At 31.6% G+C, this 20,673-nt stretch overlaps 2 protein-coding genes across 3 annotated transcripts; one reads left to right on the top strand and one right to left on the bottom strand.

Moving 5' to 3' along the window:
• Positions 1 to 1,873: 1,873 nt before the first annotated feature.
• LOC113397616 (V-type proton ATPase 16 kDa proteolipid subunit c) lies at positions 1,874 to 6,028 on the bottom strand. The gene is made up of 3 exons (XM_026636043.2): positions 5,769 to 6,028; positions 3,487 to 3,676; positions 1,874 to 3,252 (listed from the first exon to the last, which is right to left on the bottom strand). The coding sequence occupies exons 1-3, from the start codon at positions 5,839 to 5,841 to the stop codon at positions 3,042 to 3,044; spliced, it is 474 nt and encodes a 157-aa protein (XP_026491828.1). The 5' UTR covers positions 5,842 to 6,028; the 3' UTR covers positions 1,874 to 3,041.
• Positions 6,029 to 6,980: 952 nt separating this feature from the next.
• Positions 6,981 to 19,198, top strand: LOC113397192 (periodic tryptophan protein 2 homolog). 2 transcript variants are annotated; one of them, XM_026635424.2, is made up of 17 exons: positions 6,981 to 7,143; positions 7,237 to 7,349; positions 7,488 to 7,582; positions 8,072 to 8,200; positions 8,534 to 8,970; positions 9,187 to 9,358; positions 9,758 to 9,925; positions 10,164 to 10,416; positions 10,576 to 10,723; positions 10,923 to 11,114; positions 11,313 to 11,458; positions 11,891 to 12,038; positions 12,868 to 13,011; positions 13,587 to 13,696; positions 13,885 to 14,033; positions 14,537 to 14,741; positions 19,050 to 19,198. In XM_026635424.2, exons 1-17 carry the CDS (start codon positions 7,126 to 7,128, stop codon positions 19,180 to 19,182), a joined length of 2,760 nt encoding a protein of 919 aa, XP_026491209.2. In that variant the 5' UTR covers positions 6,981 to 7,125; the 3' UTR covers positions 19,183 to 19,198. The 2 variants fall into 2 exon arrangements, with proteins under 2 accessions (XP_026491209.2, XP_026491208.2); XM_026635423.2 differs by lacking the exon at positions 6,981 to 7,143 and having other exon boundaries at positions 7,210 to 7,349.
• The last annotated feature ends 1,475 nt before the right edge of the window (positions 19,199 to 20,673 follow it).

Below are 20,673 nucleotides of genomic sequence, written 5' to 3' on the forward strand. Positions count from 1 at the left end.
AAATTCAAATATAACTTGAAAACTGACAAAATTTGTGCTCCTCTTTTTACTTCACTTCACGCCCCACCACTCCGTTCAAAACCTCTTTTCTACTTACCTCGAAATATCATCGTTACACGTTACTTGAGAGGAACTTGTTATTCAAACTATTTAACTTTTTTTCAAAAGTAGAGATAGCTGTAGGCCATCAGTGGAACAATTACATATATGCTGTTAATTTTATATACTGCATTTATTTATTAATCTATTATTCTAACTTGTGTTGACTTGTGTAACTTAGTGGGCGTTTTATTGTTGTATATTAAGTAACTTGTTCTATTTGCTTTTATATAAAATAGGAATATTTATTGGCCTCAAGTATAATTAAATTATAGGGGTAGTCCAGTCATTACATACATATGAACCGAGAAAGCCAAATTTTAAATTGTCGACTAAAAAAGCCTTGTGCAATTTCCGCCATCTTGAAAATAGGGTTAAATTGCCATTTTTCATAATTCGGTTCTTCGTTGAGATACTACACTTATAGTCCTTTGCATTTTCCACGTATTGTTCACCGATACTAAGATATTGACGGAACAAGCCAAAAATTTGGGGATTGAAATCTCATGACAGATTTAGCCGCTCGCACGACACAAAGGATGGAAGGGTTCAGAATATGAATTAACTCAAATTATGAATAAAACACAACATATTTATTGAACAAATATTTTTTAAAAGTACGGTAGATCGGTGTGGCAGCACTCTTATACTATTAGTTACCTTGTTCTTGATCTATACTATCAAAGAACATAAAATGTATTAAGAAATTTAATTACATTTATTCAAACTTTTGGACACAATGTATTTCTAATACTTTTTACCGGGATGTGTTATTGATACTTAAAAATTGTAATTTCAACTATTAGACCAACTTTTCTGGTTCGTAATATATGTTTAATAACATTATTACGCAATTTTGTTCAAACTTTTTAATTAAAATTGTCAGTTCTTGCAATGGGTTATGCGCTGTACGAGCGTGTAATATTTCTACGACGTAACATCGCAGCGCACTTCTTGTCTCGACCCCTTTATATAAACTGGCTATTGCCCACGGCTTTGCTCACATGAAAGTTGAGTATATTTACAGATTATTTTGAAATATTATGTTAGCGAGTAACCCTAACCTCCAATACGGTGTTATGTCATAATTAATTATATCACATTACGTATGATTATTATCGAAACTATTTATTTTACATTATTATGTAATTATAAAATTATTGTTGTAATTATTTGTTTAATGTGATAAATTTTAATTAATACAATTTTATTTGGCATACTGTTTAAAACTGGCACAAATAGGTACATACTTCTTTTTTTTTAAATATTTATGTCACGAGAAACACACGATTGCAAATTATTGAGAAATATATTTGTTGGAAAATTATGATCAAGTTTGAATATATTTTGTCATCCTGATCTACTGATTTTACACTTACGTTAATTTGAGACCACTTTTGTGTTGTGGTATACATTAGTGTATTTAACCCCTTAGGGGTAGAATGCCCAGAAACGCTTAAACACATCTACTTATTTTTAATCAGTATCCCAGAAATTGTTTAGAAATGACAGACTTCCATAAAATCTTTCAACCGCTATTTTACTCTTTAGTAGTAAATTCCCAACATTAATTCCTTGGTGGGTGTCTTCTTAATAAAACGGCTCTACTCACCAAATTTCATGCCCCTAACACCTTAATAGTTTTTTAATTATTCAAAATAAAAATATTCAGTAATTAGATTTTTTAATGTTTTCTAGTGTATAAAATTTTTGAGAGGTTTAGTAAGGAGTGGAATGAGCAAACAAAACTGGATAATTGAACTGAAACACTCGATTCATAATTTACAGTACTTTTCAAAATATTTTATTAACACAATTCATTCAATAACACCGAAGATTATAACATTCTCTAACATGAAACCTAAAATAATACAATTTCACCTATTTGTATTTATTTTACTTACCAATTTATATTCATTCAAACATCATTTTGACTATGAGGTATACATAAAAATATTTTGAAATATATTTCACATAGTAAGTCGTCAGAAACGTTTTTTTTTTTAATTTTACGTTAATATATTCATAGATTATTTGATATAATACGACAGTGCAATGTCATGTAGCATCCGCCTTCCTAATTAATATATAAATCTTGTTGCTCATTTAAAGATCGACAAGGAAAATAAAACACACAAAACAATAAAGTAGAAACAAAATAATATGGAATGTACAAATCATGTTTATTAACTGATCCCTGGCATTACATTGTTTGTGACTCGCTTTGGAATAATTTCAGTGGTCACAGAGCATTGGTACACAATACAGGCAACAGTACAAGTAGTATGGATAAGTACACTCACTTTAAACACCAAAAGCTGTAACAGCAAGTATACTCAAGCCAGGTTCAACCTTAACTCTCAGCAATAGATATCGGTACACAGTACCCTGGGGGTTTAACGGTTCATAAATTATTTTAAGATAAATTGTTTGGACTTAACTTTCTACTCTAACTGTACATTAGTTTCGCCTTAACGCTAAAATAATCTAAAAGTGATATCGTCAGATGTAACGGATCGATCGCGAGGGATGGTAACGCGCAAATAAATTGATATGTTGGTGATATACTCCAGTCACCTTAACAAAACATTAGCGGAAATTAAATTAAAAATAAATAACTCCGTCATCGCGCGGTAGCATCATCCATGATTCGGGGGCTCGTGCTTTATTCGTTATTATAAAATTGAAGTTTAAAAACTATTTATACAGTTCGCGACTCGAGGCACGATGCGGACGCAGCATCGGGTCCGCGTCAGGCCGGAGATATGCGAACGATTATACTGAAGCGTAAGTTCTCAGCAGGTTACTTTACAGATGTGCCTCGGGGCGCTATGCAGGTCGCTACCGACGACGACGTCCCCTGTGCGCGAGATATTATGAGCAGATAGATCACGTAAGGCATAGAGCTCCGGGGCACGGGCGACGGGAGTGTGTTAGCAGATTTACTGTTGTTTCGTGTAAAGGTAGATGGCCACAATGAGACCGTATAGACCCAACACTTCAGCGAAAATGAGGATAAGAATCATTCCGACGAATAGCCTGGGCTGTTGAGCTGTTCCACGCACGCCAGCATCACCAACGATGCCTATGGCGAATCCAGCAGCCAGACCAGAGAAACCTACAGCAAGACCAGCTCCCAAATGGATGAACCCTCTGTAAAAAAAGAAACAATACAATGAGGTAAATATATATATATAATAAAGGTAATTTGCAACCTTGCTTATTGTCATTACAAAATTATTAGAAGGCTGTGAACAGGAAGTCAGACTATTAAATAAGAGTATAAAATTTTTAAATCAATAAAAGCTTCTTAAAACCTATTATTGTACAACATTATTAAAGCTTTTAAAATATTTTCTTTAATATTCTTATAATTCTATAGCTCACCTGAATAAGGGGTAAGTGGCTGGCGCCTCAAGAGAACCAGCAATCAGTACAGCCACGACCAACCCGTAGATGGCAATAATACCAGCCATGACAACGGGAATGATGGACTTCATGATAAGCTCAGGCCGCATCACCGACATGGCGGCGATACCGGTACCTGACTTGGCAGTTCCATAAGCCGCTCCTAGGGCTGGAAAATTATGAATAAATAACAACATTAAATATATTTATATAATGACAAGACTCATGATTCATACCTAGATATAATATAGATAGTTCCTAAAATTAATTGTGTGATTGAAATAATGATCATCTCATGATCTTAAATTTATTTTATACAGAAATGTTTCGATGACAAGGCCATCCTAAGGTTTTTGTATATTTTTTTAATTATTGAATTATATAAATGAAATTGCAAACCTATACAATAGAACTAGTGTAACCTGTACAATAGAACCTGTAAAATTGTTTTGTCATAAATTTGATAACTTAGACATTTGTGTAATCTTGAAATTACATATTAAATTGTTAGCTTTTATAAATTCAGATTACTTGTGTATTATATTGTTAACCAACTCATGTTAAATTAATGAAATTATATAATAGTAGAACTAAGGGTGTGGTTTATTTCCATGACCTGATTTTATTTGGGAGAAAAAAGGTTATTTTATATATGTTATACAAGTAGGTACATTTGTGCAGAATTGCCAGCCTATATAGAATATATGATTATTTAAGCATGGGATTCAACATAATGTGAATTAACTATTTAATTTAGTTTGTATATTACTGATTTGAATAATTATGAAAAAAAAATCAAATACTATAAGTATTTTTTATTTCATCAAGTCATATGACAAGTATTTGTACTATTATAGAAAGGAGGTTCAGAAGTGGAATAGTTATGTGTCACTTTGTATTTCAGCATACCTTCAATGCACAAAACTTTATATTTGTAATAGGTATTGATCATGATAATTACATACTTTTAATATATTGATCAGTGTTCCATAATTTTATTTGATGTGCACTTAACCATGTGATTAACAGATTCACAAGTTTCCATATCATGTGACTAATAGTTTTGTCCTGTTTTTAATACATAAAGATAAAAGTATCTCATTATACTTTCCAGTGTAAATGAAAAATGTATATAATTATTAGTTATACAGTTATCTAATGTTACTGTAAAATGGGTTTGCATGAATATGCTGAACACATGACTGAAGATAAAAAAAAAAACTGTATTTTATGCATAAAAAACTATTGTATTAGATAATACATTTCCAATCATTGAGTCATGCTCTGTATGTATCCAATAAATAAGTAATCTTTTTGATATTAAGTTTAAAATTGCCCATCACATGACTAAGTTGCCCATCATGTGATGTCAAGTTATTGTCTTAATATCATATAGGTTGTAAGATTGGAAATAACCCAGGATTAACAATATAGGGATTTCAAATTCCTTTACTTATACCTTGCCTTCATCACATGACCCAGTTTGCCTATCATGTGATATCAAGTTATTGTGTCAATATAAAAACTATTGATTTTTACATTGGAAATAACCCAGAAATAACAATATTGCCATTTGATAAACCCTAAGTTAAACCTGGCTTTCATCACATGACTAAGTTGTGTCATGTGATGTCAAGTTATTATGTCAATATCAAAATCGATTGCTTTTATCATTTGAAATAACCCCGAAATGACAATGGAATCTCCTTAATCGCCCAAATCTCCGTGTCATTATCGGCTTCATTGATTTTATAATATTAAGGTCAGCTTCACATTCTTATTAAAATCGTGCATTTACCGCCTCCTACCCTACTTATCTCCAAAGATCGGTCAAATTCTGCTTGAACGATAATTCATTCTTGGAAATATTTCATACAGGATTTACGCTACATTAACAGTGGTGCCAACATAATGCCTTTTACCATCGTTGTATTAATCACATGACGATCAATTAAGTTTCTTTATAGCAAAACTACGCCCAGGAATGTCCAAAAGACTTCTTTCAATGAAAAACATCAATACAAATTGTCTCCGACGACTATACTACAGATTTTACCTAGGTTTTAGCATTCGTTTCAAGGCGCGGCTATAACTATATTTAGGACTCCTAAAATAAACATAATCGCAATGTAGTGATAAGTTTAATGTACATCTCCAGCCTCTAGACAACATTTAGGAAGAAATAAACGAAACGAAAAAAAAATTCGATTTCTACAAGAGACAGCCATTTCAATGAAGTTAATTTCACAAAAAGTACATACCACTAAAAATGATAGCAGACGCCGCCCCCATAACTCCAAAGAAGGGTCCATAGATGGGATTTGTTTCAGCCATTTTGATAATGAAGTGTGGGAGTATTTACAGGTCCCAAAAACTGTGATGACTATCTGCACACACTCACTCCACGAAACTATTTTAGCACAGACAAATATGGCCCAAGCTTTGCAGACTCGATAGAATGGGTCATATGACGATTGATGTTCAAGGCAGTACTCGATATGCCCTAACTTCTGATTGGCGATGATACGTAATTTCCGAAATGCGCAACCAATCCTGAGCTAAGAATTTCGCAGAGGTGTGACGTAGAACATTGATGTGGATCGCTGGCCAGCAAATGTATTCTGCGCATGTTCGGAATTACCGTTTAAGTGTTTTATTATAAAATAAAATGTATTAAAAATCAAATAAATAAATCACGATATACTTTGATTTTCTTAATTTATTCAAATTAATATAATTGAGCCAATTTATTAAATAAAAAAATTCAAAATTCAATAAATAATTAATATAAGTAAACATTTTGACTAAATTTTGATGTTGCCATTAAAAGAGCGCTAAATTTTAAATTTTTAAAAAGAAAAAGACAATCGGCTATTTAAGTACCATTTATGAGTAAAACAAAGCATAAGAAGTTTAGGAAATTAATTTATTTATCGTACCTAAAATAAATAGGGAGATTTTAATATAGAAAAATATGACTAAGTAAATAAATATAAAACTTAATTACAAAGTTCTAAGCTAATTGGAATACAATGTTATATATGTATGTATAGATAGGTATGTTGTAATACAATTTAACAATTATTTACTTTATTATTTAAAGTTTAAAACGACACTGTTTTATCAATATCTTAATTTTAGCGAATAAGTTCGTATACGTACATGACCATCAGATATATTCTTAGTTATTGCAATAAAGGTTGCGTATGTTCAGTAGGCATTGTATATTAAAATCGGAATATAATGAATCTTTTAATTACATAGTTTCTTACTCTGAAACATAATTTTTCATGATTATAACACAAATGATTCAATAAATAAGAATAAATATTACTCTTTATATATTTTATAATTTGTGTTCTAAAATCATTTTTTTTTATTAATAACACCTTTGCTTTTTAAACGAGATATGAATTTATAAGGAAACAAAAAACCTACTAATGTCAAACACACATGGCATATAGCCATATAATTTAGCTGTCATACGTCAATAACCATGTCGCTTTATTTTGTTGGTTATGTTGTTATTACATTTATATCGACAAAATTAAATATATTTTAGAAACATTAGTGTTTTGATTATTTTGTTGGTGTCAAGTTTATGAAAGCTACGTTAAAATGAAGTTCAATTACAAGGTGTGATATATTTCTCTCTTTTTATATACTTTTGGTTCATCTAATTTACTTGTATTAATATAATAAATGTTTTCATTTTACATATTATTTCAGTTTCAAAATCTCCTCGGGACAGTATACCGTCGTGGTGATATTTTGTTTACAAACGATGGTAATTGTGTAATCAGTCCAGTCGGTAATAAAATTACTATTTACAATCTTAAGCAGTGAGTATATTTTAAACTTGCCATTGATGACAAATAAAAGATAAATATTTATGTTATTTATTTTATAAATAAAAAATAAAAACATAAGTATGTTAATATTAGTATACTCTATAACCATATGTTTTTTTTTAATTTCAGAAATAAAAGCAATACATTACCAGTCGAAAGCAATTTCAATTATACAGCCATTGATGTCTCTCCAAATGGATCAATACTTCTTGCTATCAATGAAAGTAGGTATAATTAAAACATCAATTGCAGATTTGTATCCACGGATTCAGAGGAAAACAATATTTTATTGCTCTTAATGTTCAATTCACACTCAACAGTGAGGGAGATTATGACTTAACTATTTTGATGAATGAATTTCTGTTTGATGATTAGCTGTAAGTCTCCTAAGGAGGAGAGTAAATTTTTACCCACCAGTGGGATATTTATTGTGACCTTACTCAGGGACAGATTTATAAGCTGCTTATAGGGTGGTAAAACTTTGGGGTGGAAACTTAGAACAATTTTTTTTCTTTTCAATTGTCATTTATTTATTTTAAAAAGTGTTCAAAGCTCCTCACCAATAAAAATTAAATAGTTTAATTCATATTCATCATAATTTTTTTCATGCTTCACATGTAGTATAGTGCCAATCTTCCATAGGTCTATAAGTTCTGCCTATAACTTCTCTTTTGCTTGTTATTATTAAGTTATGTTTTTGTTTCTGTTTTCAGAGGGTGAAGCTCAAATGATCAGTCTCTTGACATGCACTGTAATACACAGATACAAATTCAAGCAGCAAGTAAATGCCGTTAAATTTAGTCCTGATGGTAAACTTTTTGCTGCCTGCTGTGATGATACAGGTAATATGCTTTTTTATAATCAAACATTTAGCTCCTACTGGAAAATATGTCTCATTTGATAAAGTACAATACAGAATATGTACAACTTTGGGAATGAACATAGTAATTTTTTTTTTATTTCTCTCATATTAAGCTTTTGAATACAATTTATACTTGTGTAACAATAATTTAACTTGAATTTATTAGTATTCGTAGTTTTCTGAAGTGTGCTCTTGCCAATTTTAAACACTGTTTATATTATTATTCACTTTATCAATATTATACATTTGAACGATATTAAAAATAAAATTCTAATTATAATTATAAAATAATGTTAATATATATTAATTCCAGTATTCATAATGACAGCACCTAGCAGTTTTACGGGTGAATTTCGTTCATTCATAATGAAAAGAGTATTTAAAAAGTCACATGACCAAGTTACTTGCCTTGATTGGTCAAGTTGTGGCAAGTTACTAGCAGTTGGATCTAAAGACACCACAACTAAAATATTCACATCAGAATATTTGGATAACATAAACATGTACTCGTTAAGTGGTCATACAGATAAAATTGTAGGACTATTTTTTGAAAAAGCGAGTTTAGACCTTATTACTGTTAGCCGTAATGGTCAAGTTTGTTTGTGGGAGGCAACGATAGACTCAGATGATTTAGTGACATCTGCAGTACAAATATCACATAAAAAGAGACGGAAGTTGCAAAAGGACGCTGAACTACAAGAGGATGAAGTTGATGAAGAGAATGTAATTGAAAAAGATAAGGAATATATTGTAAGTTCAAATCTTATCTGTACAATTTTCTCAATAAAAAAATCTCACACCCACACTCACACACACAAATAAATAGTTATAGATGTAACCTTTTGCACTAACTGTGAATGACTATAACATACTTTGTCAATGTATGACCAGGTACTGCAGGACTTGTTTGATTTCCTCTAAACAGTGAAGCTGAGCCTGTGGTAATATATATGTTGTTATTTACAGGAGAATGACAAAGATGAAAATATGGAATCAGAGAAAAAAGTTGATGATGATAAAAGACTGCAGTACAAAAAGTTAGGTCGCCACTACATAGGTGATGCGATAAGAAACGCCCATCATAAAGTGAGGTTATCGGCTGCAGCTTACCATAAAAATACTAAGATATTAGTTACTGGTAAGTCATTAAAGCATCATAATTAAAGTGGTAATTCATTTTTATTATTAAGTTTTTTTAATTCTTGGTTTTTATAATAGTCATAAAATAAGAAATTGTATAAAATTAATTTCAATGTTTAACTTTAAAAATGTTAATTAAATTAAAACATTAACTAATGTATGCTTTTTTAAGCTTTTATTCAACCCATTTGAAAATTGTGGAAGAATTTATTTATATTTAATTATTTTAACAATATTTAAATTTGTTTTAAAAAAATACCAATACAAACTAAAATACGAAATATCCCAACTATAAACATGTCAAAAATACTGCCAAGTAAAAACTTTTTTTTAAACTATTTTTTTAAACAAACAAATTTGCCATCACCATTGAAATTTATCCTTATATCAATTATAGGTTTCACATCCGGAATATTTTTTCTCCATGAAATGCCCGATGTGAATTTGATTCACACACTCAGTATATCCGAGCACAGGATCAGCAGCATCGCAATGTCGCCTCAGGGTGACTGGATCGCTTTCGGGTGTCCAAATATAGGCCAGTTGCTCGTTTGGGAGTGGCAGAGTAAGTATTTATTTTTATATAATAAACGAATTTTAATGTCGAGTATGGAAAAAGTTAGAAAATAATTATTTCGTAACTTTTACTACAAACAGCTACTACTACAAAATTAAATGATAGAGTTTATATAAATTAGTAGTCACCGCATACCATAAGATGAATGAACACGAATGAATGGTAAACACGTGGGATAATATTAGCTATATTTAGCATTCTTAACAATTTTTCCCTTTTCCAACAGGCGAGCAGTATGTAATGAAACAACAAGGACACTCATTGGACATGACTTGTCTCGCGTATTCGCCTGACGGTCTCTACATAGTCACTGGAGGTTACGACGGAAAGGTCAAAGTGTGGAACACGACCTCTGGTTTTTGTTTCGTGACCTTCAACGAACACAGCTCGACCGTGACGAATATTGTCTTCAGTGCTAATAAAAAGTTCTTTGTTTCATCTTCGTTGGATGGAACGGTGAGGTGTTATGATCTGACGAGGTGAGATTTAAAATTTATAAATATAAAATATTTATCTATACTTATTTTATGAAGGAGAGTTTGATAGATGCAAATCAAGTTTGATTTAAAAACAAAATGTTTTCATTTTTTGAGAAAGTATTTGGACAGAATTATTAAGGTATTTTTTTCTCATTAAAGGTATCGTAACTTCCGGACCTTAACGTCTCCGAGTCTAGTTCAGTTCGGTTGCGTGGCGCTGGACTCCAGCAGCGAGTTGTGTGCCGCGGGGGGACACGACGTCTTCGAAATTTTCATCTGGTCTATCAAGTTTGGCAAGCTCTTAGAGGTGAGACATGGTCCTTTGACTATCTCCTAAATGTCATCTTATTGGATCAAATCAGATGAAAGATCGAGACGTAGTTTGGAATTAATTGAAATCTCAGTCTCGAAGGAAATATGTTTTCTTACTTATATTTCATTGGAGCTGCCACACCGGCTATTCCGTTACGAACACGTGACTACAAAGTCCTGCCGCGCGGGCGCAGGTGCTGGGGGGGCACGAGGCGCCGGTGGCGTGCGTGGCGTTCAGCCCCGCGCTGGCCAGCTCGCGCCTCGCCTCGGCCTCGTGGGACCGCTCCGTGCGCCTGTGGAACTGCGTCGAGACCAGCTCCGACTGCGACACCATTCAGCTCAGCGCGGACGCACTGCAGGTCGCCTTCCGACCCGACGGGGAGGAGGTGAGTCGAGCTGCGGGTCGAGGGAGACTTTGGTTTTCTGTCAACGCCGGGGCCTGGGGTGACTTACGCTGACGACGCCTCAACTGGAGCACCAAAAATGATTATTATTTATTTTGTATTTTAAATTCGCGTTATGAAGAATTTTTTAAAATGCCCTCTCTGCTTTGAAAATGAGAATAATAAATTATAATATTTTAGATAGCAGTGTCAACCCTGGATGGTAACATCACCTTCTTCAACGCCACCACCTGTGACCAGGCCGGAAGTATAGAGGGCAGAAATGATCTAGGTTCCGGGAGAGCTGATACAGATCTCATAACACCTGAAAAGATGCTGAAAACGAAGTGAGTAGCATGCTTGATAACAATGTTACCACTTGAACAATTATAAAATGAAAAATCAATCTTGTGAATGGTCTAAAATTTGTACCTTTTTTATCCTGTTTTCGACTTAAAACATACTATTTCAAAGTTTTTATCAATTCAGTTTCTGTTGTACATTTTGTTTAAATTTAAATGAGACAGCGAAGGAATTTTGTCCTTTCAGAATTAAATAAGTCTTATCCTCACTCTATTGTCTACTTTTCAGAAGAACTTTTAGGATTGAAGTGATATTTTATTGGGCGCCATGCTAGTATCATTTCAAGGACGCGTTTTATTACGTTTTCTTGTAACATTTTTCAATGCAATAAGGTTATTTTTTATAGAATTAAAGTATTGAGTTACGACATTTCATTTTGAAGATTAGTTCACTTAATTTTTAATATATTTTTTCAGGGCTTTCACAACTCTCTGCTACTCAGCGGACGGGACGTGCGTGCTCGCCGGCGGGAACTCCAAGAACGTGTGTCTGTACAGCATCAAGGAGTCCGTACTCATCAGGAAGTTTGTAATTACACAGAATAGATCGCTCGACGCTGTTAATGTGAGTATATGCACAGAGTATATACGTACATATACAGGGTTATCGGTAATTCGACGTATTCCCGTTAGGAGGTGATAGGGGTGATTATTGGCAATAATTTTAACCCCCATATGCATAATGCAAAAGTGAACCATTTTTGAGTTATCACGTTTTTTTAGATTTTTTCAAAATAAGTCATAAATGCAACTTGAAAAATTTATTTAAAAAAAAGTATCAATTAAAATCTATTTTTTTCTTCTGATTTATAAAAATGAATAAACACTGGTTATTTGTCAATGTTGAAACAATAATTATAGGCCCTAATTTAAAAATGCGAGACGGAAAAAGTTATTATTTCAAATTTTATTTGATTTTTTTTCCACAAAAATGCCTTAAAAAATCATCATGAAACTTGTCCTGCAGATTATTTTAAAAACAAAACCGTTTTATTAGCTCTCCAAAAAATGTATAACAACTAGGAACTTATTTCAAAACAACCGAAATAAAATGACCTAAAATGAATGAATAAAATATAAATGATTTTCCATTACTTCGCTTGTAATCATTGTAGATATGTAATGTTATATATAAATCAATTACAATATTTAGCATAGTATATAGTTTTATCACCAGTAAGAACGATCTGTTGTCATTAGTCATCACCAAGTTAAAATACCACTTAACCTTAATGATTGGGTGGTATTTTAATGCTATTTCGTGACGTCATCGATCTTCAATACATAAGGTTCAAGGCGTTTAGGTGTACTTAACTTCTACATTTTTCATATTAGTAATATTTAAACAACAATAAATCTAGAATCCCAAATGTGATTTGTAATTATTGTTTTAGGACTTTATAAATCGTCGTTTCCTCACCGAGTTCGGTAATATGGCGCTCGTCGAAGAGAGGACGGACTTCGAAGGGGGGGACGTCAACATACGTCTGCCGGGGGTGAAGTCGGGCGACATGGCCGATAGGAGAGTTAAACCTGAGGTTTGTGAATGTTTATTTTATATCGTTGTAGCGAATTTTAACACTTATTGGATAAATAATATCTATACCTTCTAGAATATTCTTTATGATATATTAATAACTTGTAATCGATCCGAATTGATTTATGTGAATTGATATAACGGTATCGATTCTAATGATTTGTATTTGGAATTAAATTTGCTGAAAAATTGCATTATTAACAAAACATTAAAATAATTATAAAGAAATTAAAATAACATGACCGTTTTAAAATTAAAAAAAAATATAATTGTCGTCGAAAGTCGAGGAAAGTCGTTCTTTTTATATTTAGTCGCTACCTACACAGATTATATTAAATTATTTCCTTGTACCAATGAGTGGCTAAATAATAACTTATATTTTTACTGGTGTTGGTTTTTAAAAGAACTACACAATATTCTATATTTTTTTCTTATTGCAATATGCTTTCCGAAATTGAGTTTTTTGCACCCGTTCTTCCGTTTTTTCGTGTGCTATTCCTTAAGTTGCCAATGAATAAGTAACTCATATAAAGGAATTTTAATTGATTTGATGCCTAATCTGTATGTGATATTTAGGTGCGTGTCCACTGCGTTCGGTTCTCACCGACCGGTGAAAATTTCGCAGTAGCGGCGACGGAGGGACTCCTGCTTTATAGTCAGAACGCGGGTCTGGATGGATCTTTCAGGTAATAATTGAAACAAATAAAAATCATTTTCGGTGCAATGGAATTAAATTTAAGAGCAATCTCTCTATCAAACCGTCTGCCAAAAACGTTTACACTTTTGTCAGATAATTTTTTTGTGAAATTTAGTGATTCACGAATTGAGTGAATAATAAATAAAAAAATATAAATAAAAAATGAACATTTCGCAGACCATACCGCCTGGAGACGGACTCGACGCCGGCGGCGGTGAGGCAGCGGCTAGCCGAGCGCTCGTGGGGCGAAGCCCTGCTGGCGGCGCTGCAGCTCAACCAGCACGACCTCATACAGCAGTGCGTCGAGGCCGTACCGCCCTCTGACAGTGCGTACTTAATTATAATAAGTAACAAGTAGTTAGTAACCACTTGTTGATGTTCAGTGTACTCTCAATTGATTGGATTTAGATTTGATTACTTGCGCAATAGACTATTTGACTGGTCTTTAAAATCCATTTTATATTATTTAGTAGAGGTTAAGAAACCCATTAGCAGTTGTTTTTTTTTTAATTCTAGTACATATTGGCTGAAAAATATCAAATTAAAAATTCCATATTTAAATAGCGCGCGAAAACGTTACTAAGTGAATACTTACTGGCAGGTAGTCTATGTGCCTGTCCGTCTTCCTAAATTAATAAAATATATATATATATATATACGAAATTAGTTACATACTTTGGGTTAAATAAGAATTAATTTGTTAATTTGCCTTCTGAACAATTTATACTATGTTCAAGTTATCGGTATGGTCAGTATGACAGTTCCAGGTCTGAAATAATTATGTTTTAGATGTTTTGTTTTGTTAACCATCCATTTTTTATTCCCACAGTTCAACTGACAGTTGTAGGTCTAGAAGATGACTACTCGTATCGTCTCCTTAACTCACTCGCACGTCTTCTAGAAGACAGCAGACATTTGGAACATCTTCTCATTTGGTTGAAGTATCTCGTCACGGACAAGAAGAAAGTACCGCCCAGTGTGCTTCTAGCCTTAGAAAAGGTTTTGACTGTAAAATATTCGCAGCTTAGTAAAATGTGAGTATGATTGAACTGGTTATGTAATATCAAATGAAATAAAATGTTACAGTATTGAATTTATGTAGAATCTACTTAGTAGAACCGGCATGATACTTTTTCTGAATTGTTCGTAGTTTTAAATTAAATTTGATCCTGTAAAATCAAAATCAAAAGTGCTGGCTAAGGATTCACATTGCATTTTGAATAATAGTTATAAATGCGGTTTAATGTTATTAAATATAATGAAAGTAAAATGTCTTTGTTAGGAAGAAAGTAAAAATTCAAGGTCGATTTATATTAAACGTTTCAACGTGTAACGTTTGAATGAAACATTTTCGTAGCAAGAAGTTTTTACTTCTGTCACGATTAAGTTTATTACAAATGGTTGACAAAAATTGTCAGTTCAGTGCATCACCACGATTTGCAGTTAAATTTTTAGTATGAGTGAGCCAGTGTAACTATGAGTATAGAAAACATTTTATAACTCTAACAAGCACTTTGATAAGAGTAGACAAAATTCCATACGAACGAAGGCGCCAGATAATACCAGTGATATTATCACTGTAATAACGATCAATCAAGTAATCTCTGCTAATTTGGTTATTAATATACAAACAGGATGAAAGCTCAGATACAAATTTATTTAATACGTGTTATTAATGTATTTGTTAAGAAATAATTATGTTTAAGTATTATTTAAACTACCTCCTTGGTCTAGTGGCTATCGTTAGGTAGATATTCTACTTCAAAACAGCAATATTTAATATTGTTATGTCCCGGTTTTAAGGGTGAGTGAGCCAGTGTAACTGCAGCCGCAAGGGACGTAACATCTTAGATCCCAAGGTCGGTGGGTCATCGGTGTGATGTATACAATGGCCGCTACTTGCCATTTTGTGGAATAAAATTCATCTGCAATCAATGTTATTAGATTTTTCTGACGAGTAATTCTCAGTAGTAATACACTGCTGTCAGTTTGACAGTGTTTGATCGTGTTCCTTAGCGGATTTTCCTTATTATATAAATTATCGATTGGTAAATAAGGAGGGTAGATTCTTATAAATAAAAAAATATTTATTTATTAAAACTATTTTGGAAACGTTGGTAGATTTTTGGAATAAATATTTTGACTATTCGTGGCTAGTGCGATGTTTATATTACCTGTGTGACACAGGTGATGCTTTTGCCGTTTGTTATCCTTTTGTAATTAAAAAATAAATAATGTATTCTACTTTTAGTGTTAACGACATCATATTTTAAACAAGTACAAGGAATTGACGTTTAAAGTGGGGTAAACTGCGAAGCGTTGCTACTTATGTAATATACTAAAATATTTTCTGAAAGGTGCTTGTATTATATTTATATATATTACATATATTGCTTATATGTATATATGTTTTATAAATATTAATTTCATCAGTAAATCATTCCAAAATAGTCCTCGTTTACAAGATTGGTCCAATTTTAGCATACATAATACATGTTGTTTAACTTTAATCACTTGTTTTTTGAGGTCGTCCTCATAATAATATTATTCTATTCAGAATACAAATCAATTTGATCTGTATCTGATTGCTATGAAATCTAATTGCTTAACAAATACCGGTTGATTGAGATTTCAGTATAACATTTCATCGTCAAATATGCGAAAATAAATAATTATGTCAATGGAATTGAGACAAAATTACAACTAGATTCAGAAGCACAATTAGTCCTCAACTAGGTTAACACGTTACATAAAACACATCACATGTCGACCAGATAACATTCATTGTTATCGCAGCCGATAAGGTCAAGTGTATGATAAAAACGATAAGGATGGAATCGAGATGAATTGTTCTTAGATAAAGTGACTGATCTTACACAAGGGTGACTATCTTGAATGTAGGAAAACGGGACAAAATTATCAGGTTTAAAAAAGTAGTAATAGGCTTTCTTATACTCTAAAACTATGTTTACATTACTAAATTCAAATCTCATGTAAAAACACGTTGATAAATAAGGCATATTAGTCAATATAATATTATATTGTGATAAAAAATCGTGGATTGTTTTCTAGGTCTTGTATATATTAAATTATAAAATACTTTATTGATTGTTATTAAATTGTTGGAAAAGAGTAACTGTTGAGCTATTTGCCGGTTCTTCTCTGTAGAATCTACTTTTCTGGTACCTTTATAGTTTTTTTTAAATTTTTAATTCTATATAATATGCATTTTAGACAGACGTTTTAAACGCTCTACCTTCATAGGTTAGATCTGATATATTTTTAACTGAATATATTTATATAAAACTAAACTGACGTAACTAACAACATATTTAATTAGTTTAATAAAAAAACTGATTTGACATCGGGTAATCTATAGGGCTATGATACTACAGTTGCATAAAAAAATACTTGGGTCTTAATACTCATTACAATGTTCTCTTTTGCGGCGACGGCTAACTATTGAAATAAAATTATGAAATAGTTGAATTAGTTCCCAAAGTGATTCCTATAACAAAACTCGTAATAACTTGATATTTTTTATTTAATTGCTTATATATTTAATATATTATGCGAGTTTGAAATGTAATTATAAACAATTATAGTCTTACGGCGTCGTATTGTTACATACACTTTAATATTATATTTATTTAAATAATATTTTTTTTCTATGAGTTTGCGGCCACTGTTTCTATTGAAATGTGTCTACTGCTGAAAACAACGATGGTATTTCTTCCTCAACAACTAGCTAAATTGTAGACCGATTTGTTACGTCACGTTATTTTGCAACGTTAAACGTATAGTTATATTATTATTTGTTATTTTTCTTGATTTTCTATTCTTTATACATATAAAAATATATTTTGTGTCTCTTTCTAATCAGCTGTTTGATAGTTCGTAGATATTTAGGTTGAATGTGACGTAAAACTATAGAAATAGTATACTACTTTTTTATTTATTTTTTTGCTTAAATTATTTTTTGAACTAAAGCTAGAATAAATTTCGGAGTGTATCACACTTGAAATGGTGACACCGACTTACGGTGATGAGTTAATACGTGTATACATTAAATGTTAAAATTATATTGAATGTGTTAACGTGTATAACTTTTTATTAAAAATAAAAAGTTATACACGCAAAATGCAAATAAATTTATGTAATGCAATTAATATTAAATTCTAATTCGTGAATGATAATTGTTAGGATACCTGCCAGCCCTAGAATATTCATTCATAATAAATTCGTATTCTGTATTCATATTCGTATTTGAATTGATTTTATAAGTTTTGGGTACAAACAGTATCCTAAAGTTTTAATGTGATACATAAAATCTCTAAAATGACAATATAATATAGAACTTCGTGTTCATTGTAAATAGTTTGATATCTAATCATGTGAAGTAAAAAGTTTGTATGTTGGCGAATTATAATGATCACTATCACTTTTGGATTTTTTTGGATTTATCTGGATGATTCTATTTTGGTCTACAATATTTTGCCTCTTTATGTCGTAATACCATTCCATCGTTATTAATTCAAACTTATCTAAAAGTTTAATGAATAATTAATGTATCTGTCCTGGGAATAATGAAAGGTTGGTTACCTTATCATAAATTAATCTTATAGTAAAATATTAAGCAATTTTACAGAAAGAGATTTGATAATTTTGATTCTTGGGTTTCTGTCCTACTCGCTGGCCTTATCTGATACGATAAATGTAAATTTATGGATTTATCTGCTGAATTTTCGGTAAAAAATCGCTATGTTATACATACAATTAAAAACGTAGCTGTAATTATGTTTTTCAAATTGCTATATTTTATTTAAAACCTCTTTGTATGGAATTCGATACAATGCAGATTATAAATTTATTATATTTATACTAAATATAATAGAACAAGATAATGTATTGGTATAGCTCCTTGTAAGCGCGTCAATAATAAAATGTCCGACCGAATTGACCGAATTTCAACCACTTTGGTCTATCTTAAAGATTAGCTTATATAAAACACAAGGGAGTGCGTTTATATAAATTCACTCTCAAAATTCGAATACTATTAATATTTAGAAATTCGGGCTGCAAAATTATTAACTGATATAATCCTTAAATTTAAACGCTAGCCATTAAGTCAGCGAGCGAGTTTAACAAATAAGTACTTTGTATTGTTATGTTGAAAACGGCATTGCTTTGGTTCTACTAATATAGTATGAGTATTTAGAAGATTTAAATTGTATTAAAAAGGACAACTTCTAAATTACACGTGGATTAATTAATTTACCCTATTTTCAAATTAACGTATTTCGTTAATATTTGTTAATAATAGATTAAATATATAATTCCAGATGTGACTTCAACAAATATACGATACGTTGTATCAAAGCTGTCAGTGAAATAACTCCGAAGCAAGAAGATGTTGATATGGACAGCGACCATTCGAGCGGACGCGGTACTTTCTCCGACTCAGACTCTGATTAAAATAAAGTGTTTCAATATTAAATTCGGTATTTTATTTATAAAACTTTGAAATAATGATTTAATAGAAAAATCAAAACCCAGTTACCTTGTCCTTGGGTAATTTCTACTGTCAGGGCGTCACGGTAGCATGCGAAAGCGATCCCGTGGCGTCCGTCGAATATAATATAGCGTTCCTGCTTTATATTGCTTATGATACGATCCCGATTTCCGATTCAATTTTGACCTTTGCGTTTGCAGAATAGGTACACGGGTGAACGGCAGCGATCACTTTTCGATTTCGATTCGACAATTTTTTAATTTAATTGGGCCAGTGGCGCCATTGTAACAACAAATAGTCAATTGTCAGGCTCGTATATCAATATCGAGTTACGATAAAGTGTTTATTATAGCAAAAAATATTCATGAAAAAATACATATATGGACTTCGTAGTGACCAGGTGACTCGAAGTCTATTAATCTCATATAGTTACACAGATATCCATTTTTATATATAAAGTTAGCCATTATAAAAAGTTAAGCAGTGTCTATGCAAGTTTCAGGACACAGACAACCAACATTATTATTGTAACTGTCATTAAATATATCAATTAACATAAACTGGTGTTGCAGCTTGCGTTTATCGTTGAAATTAAAAAAAAAAGTTTGTATATAATTATTTGTATATTAACTCTAGTAACTAAATAAACAATTTGTAACATCACACAAATATAATATAACCTAAACTATTCTTAACATAATTAAATTAAAAAAAAAAACGATACATCAATTTCGATTAGGATTTGCGCGTTTACAAAATATTTATGGATTATGAATATGGCATCTGAAGGCTGACGATGTGAATATCGCTCATACTATGGCCATACCAAGTTGAGTTGACTACAGTAAGGCATAATTTTTATTATATCATGTTGAATTTATAAAATATTTCATGATGCATCAGTTATCATGTCACAATGCCATAGCGTGATTCTATGAAGTGACACCGTTTGTAATATCCAACGGATAATTGTTGGATATTTACTACTGTATCTAAGCATGTAACAAAATGTTACGAGGTCGTCCAATAATAATGAAAAAATATTGATTGTTTCTTAGTTTGGCAGTTGGTTAAAGTGATGTCGGAACAATATTGTTAATATTTCTATAAATTATGATAATAAATAAATATCGGCAGAATAATTGTGGACTTTAAGCAGTACAAGAAACGAGTAAATAAAAAAGTTATAAAAAATAATAGTCGTCTTTTTAAATCAAATAAGTATTTCTGGTTGAGATAAAAAAACACTTGGCTTAGATACCACCCATTCATGTATTCTACCGCCAAGTACCAATGATTAGTCCTTTTGTGTTCCATTTTGAAGTTGCTCTAGCTTACTCACCCAAGTAAGCTAGAGTAACTACGGGCACGTAATACCTTACTTCCCAAGGTCGGTGGCGAATTGGCGATTTAAGGAATGGTATTTTTTTTATGGTGGCAATGTCTATGATCTT

The sequence above is a fragment of the Vanessa tameamea genome, chromosome 3 (assembly GCF_037043105.1).
Source record: "Vanessa tameamea isolate UH-Manoa-2023 chromosome 3, ilVanTame1 primary haplotype, whole genome shotgun sequence".
Lineage (NCBI taxonomy): Eukaryota > Metazoa > Arthropoda > Insecta > Lepidoptera > Nymphalidae > Vanessa > Vanessa tameamea.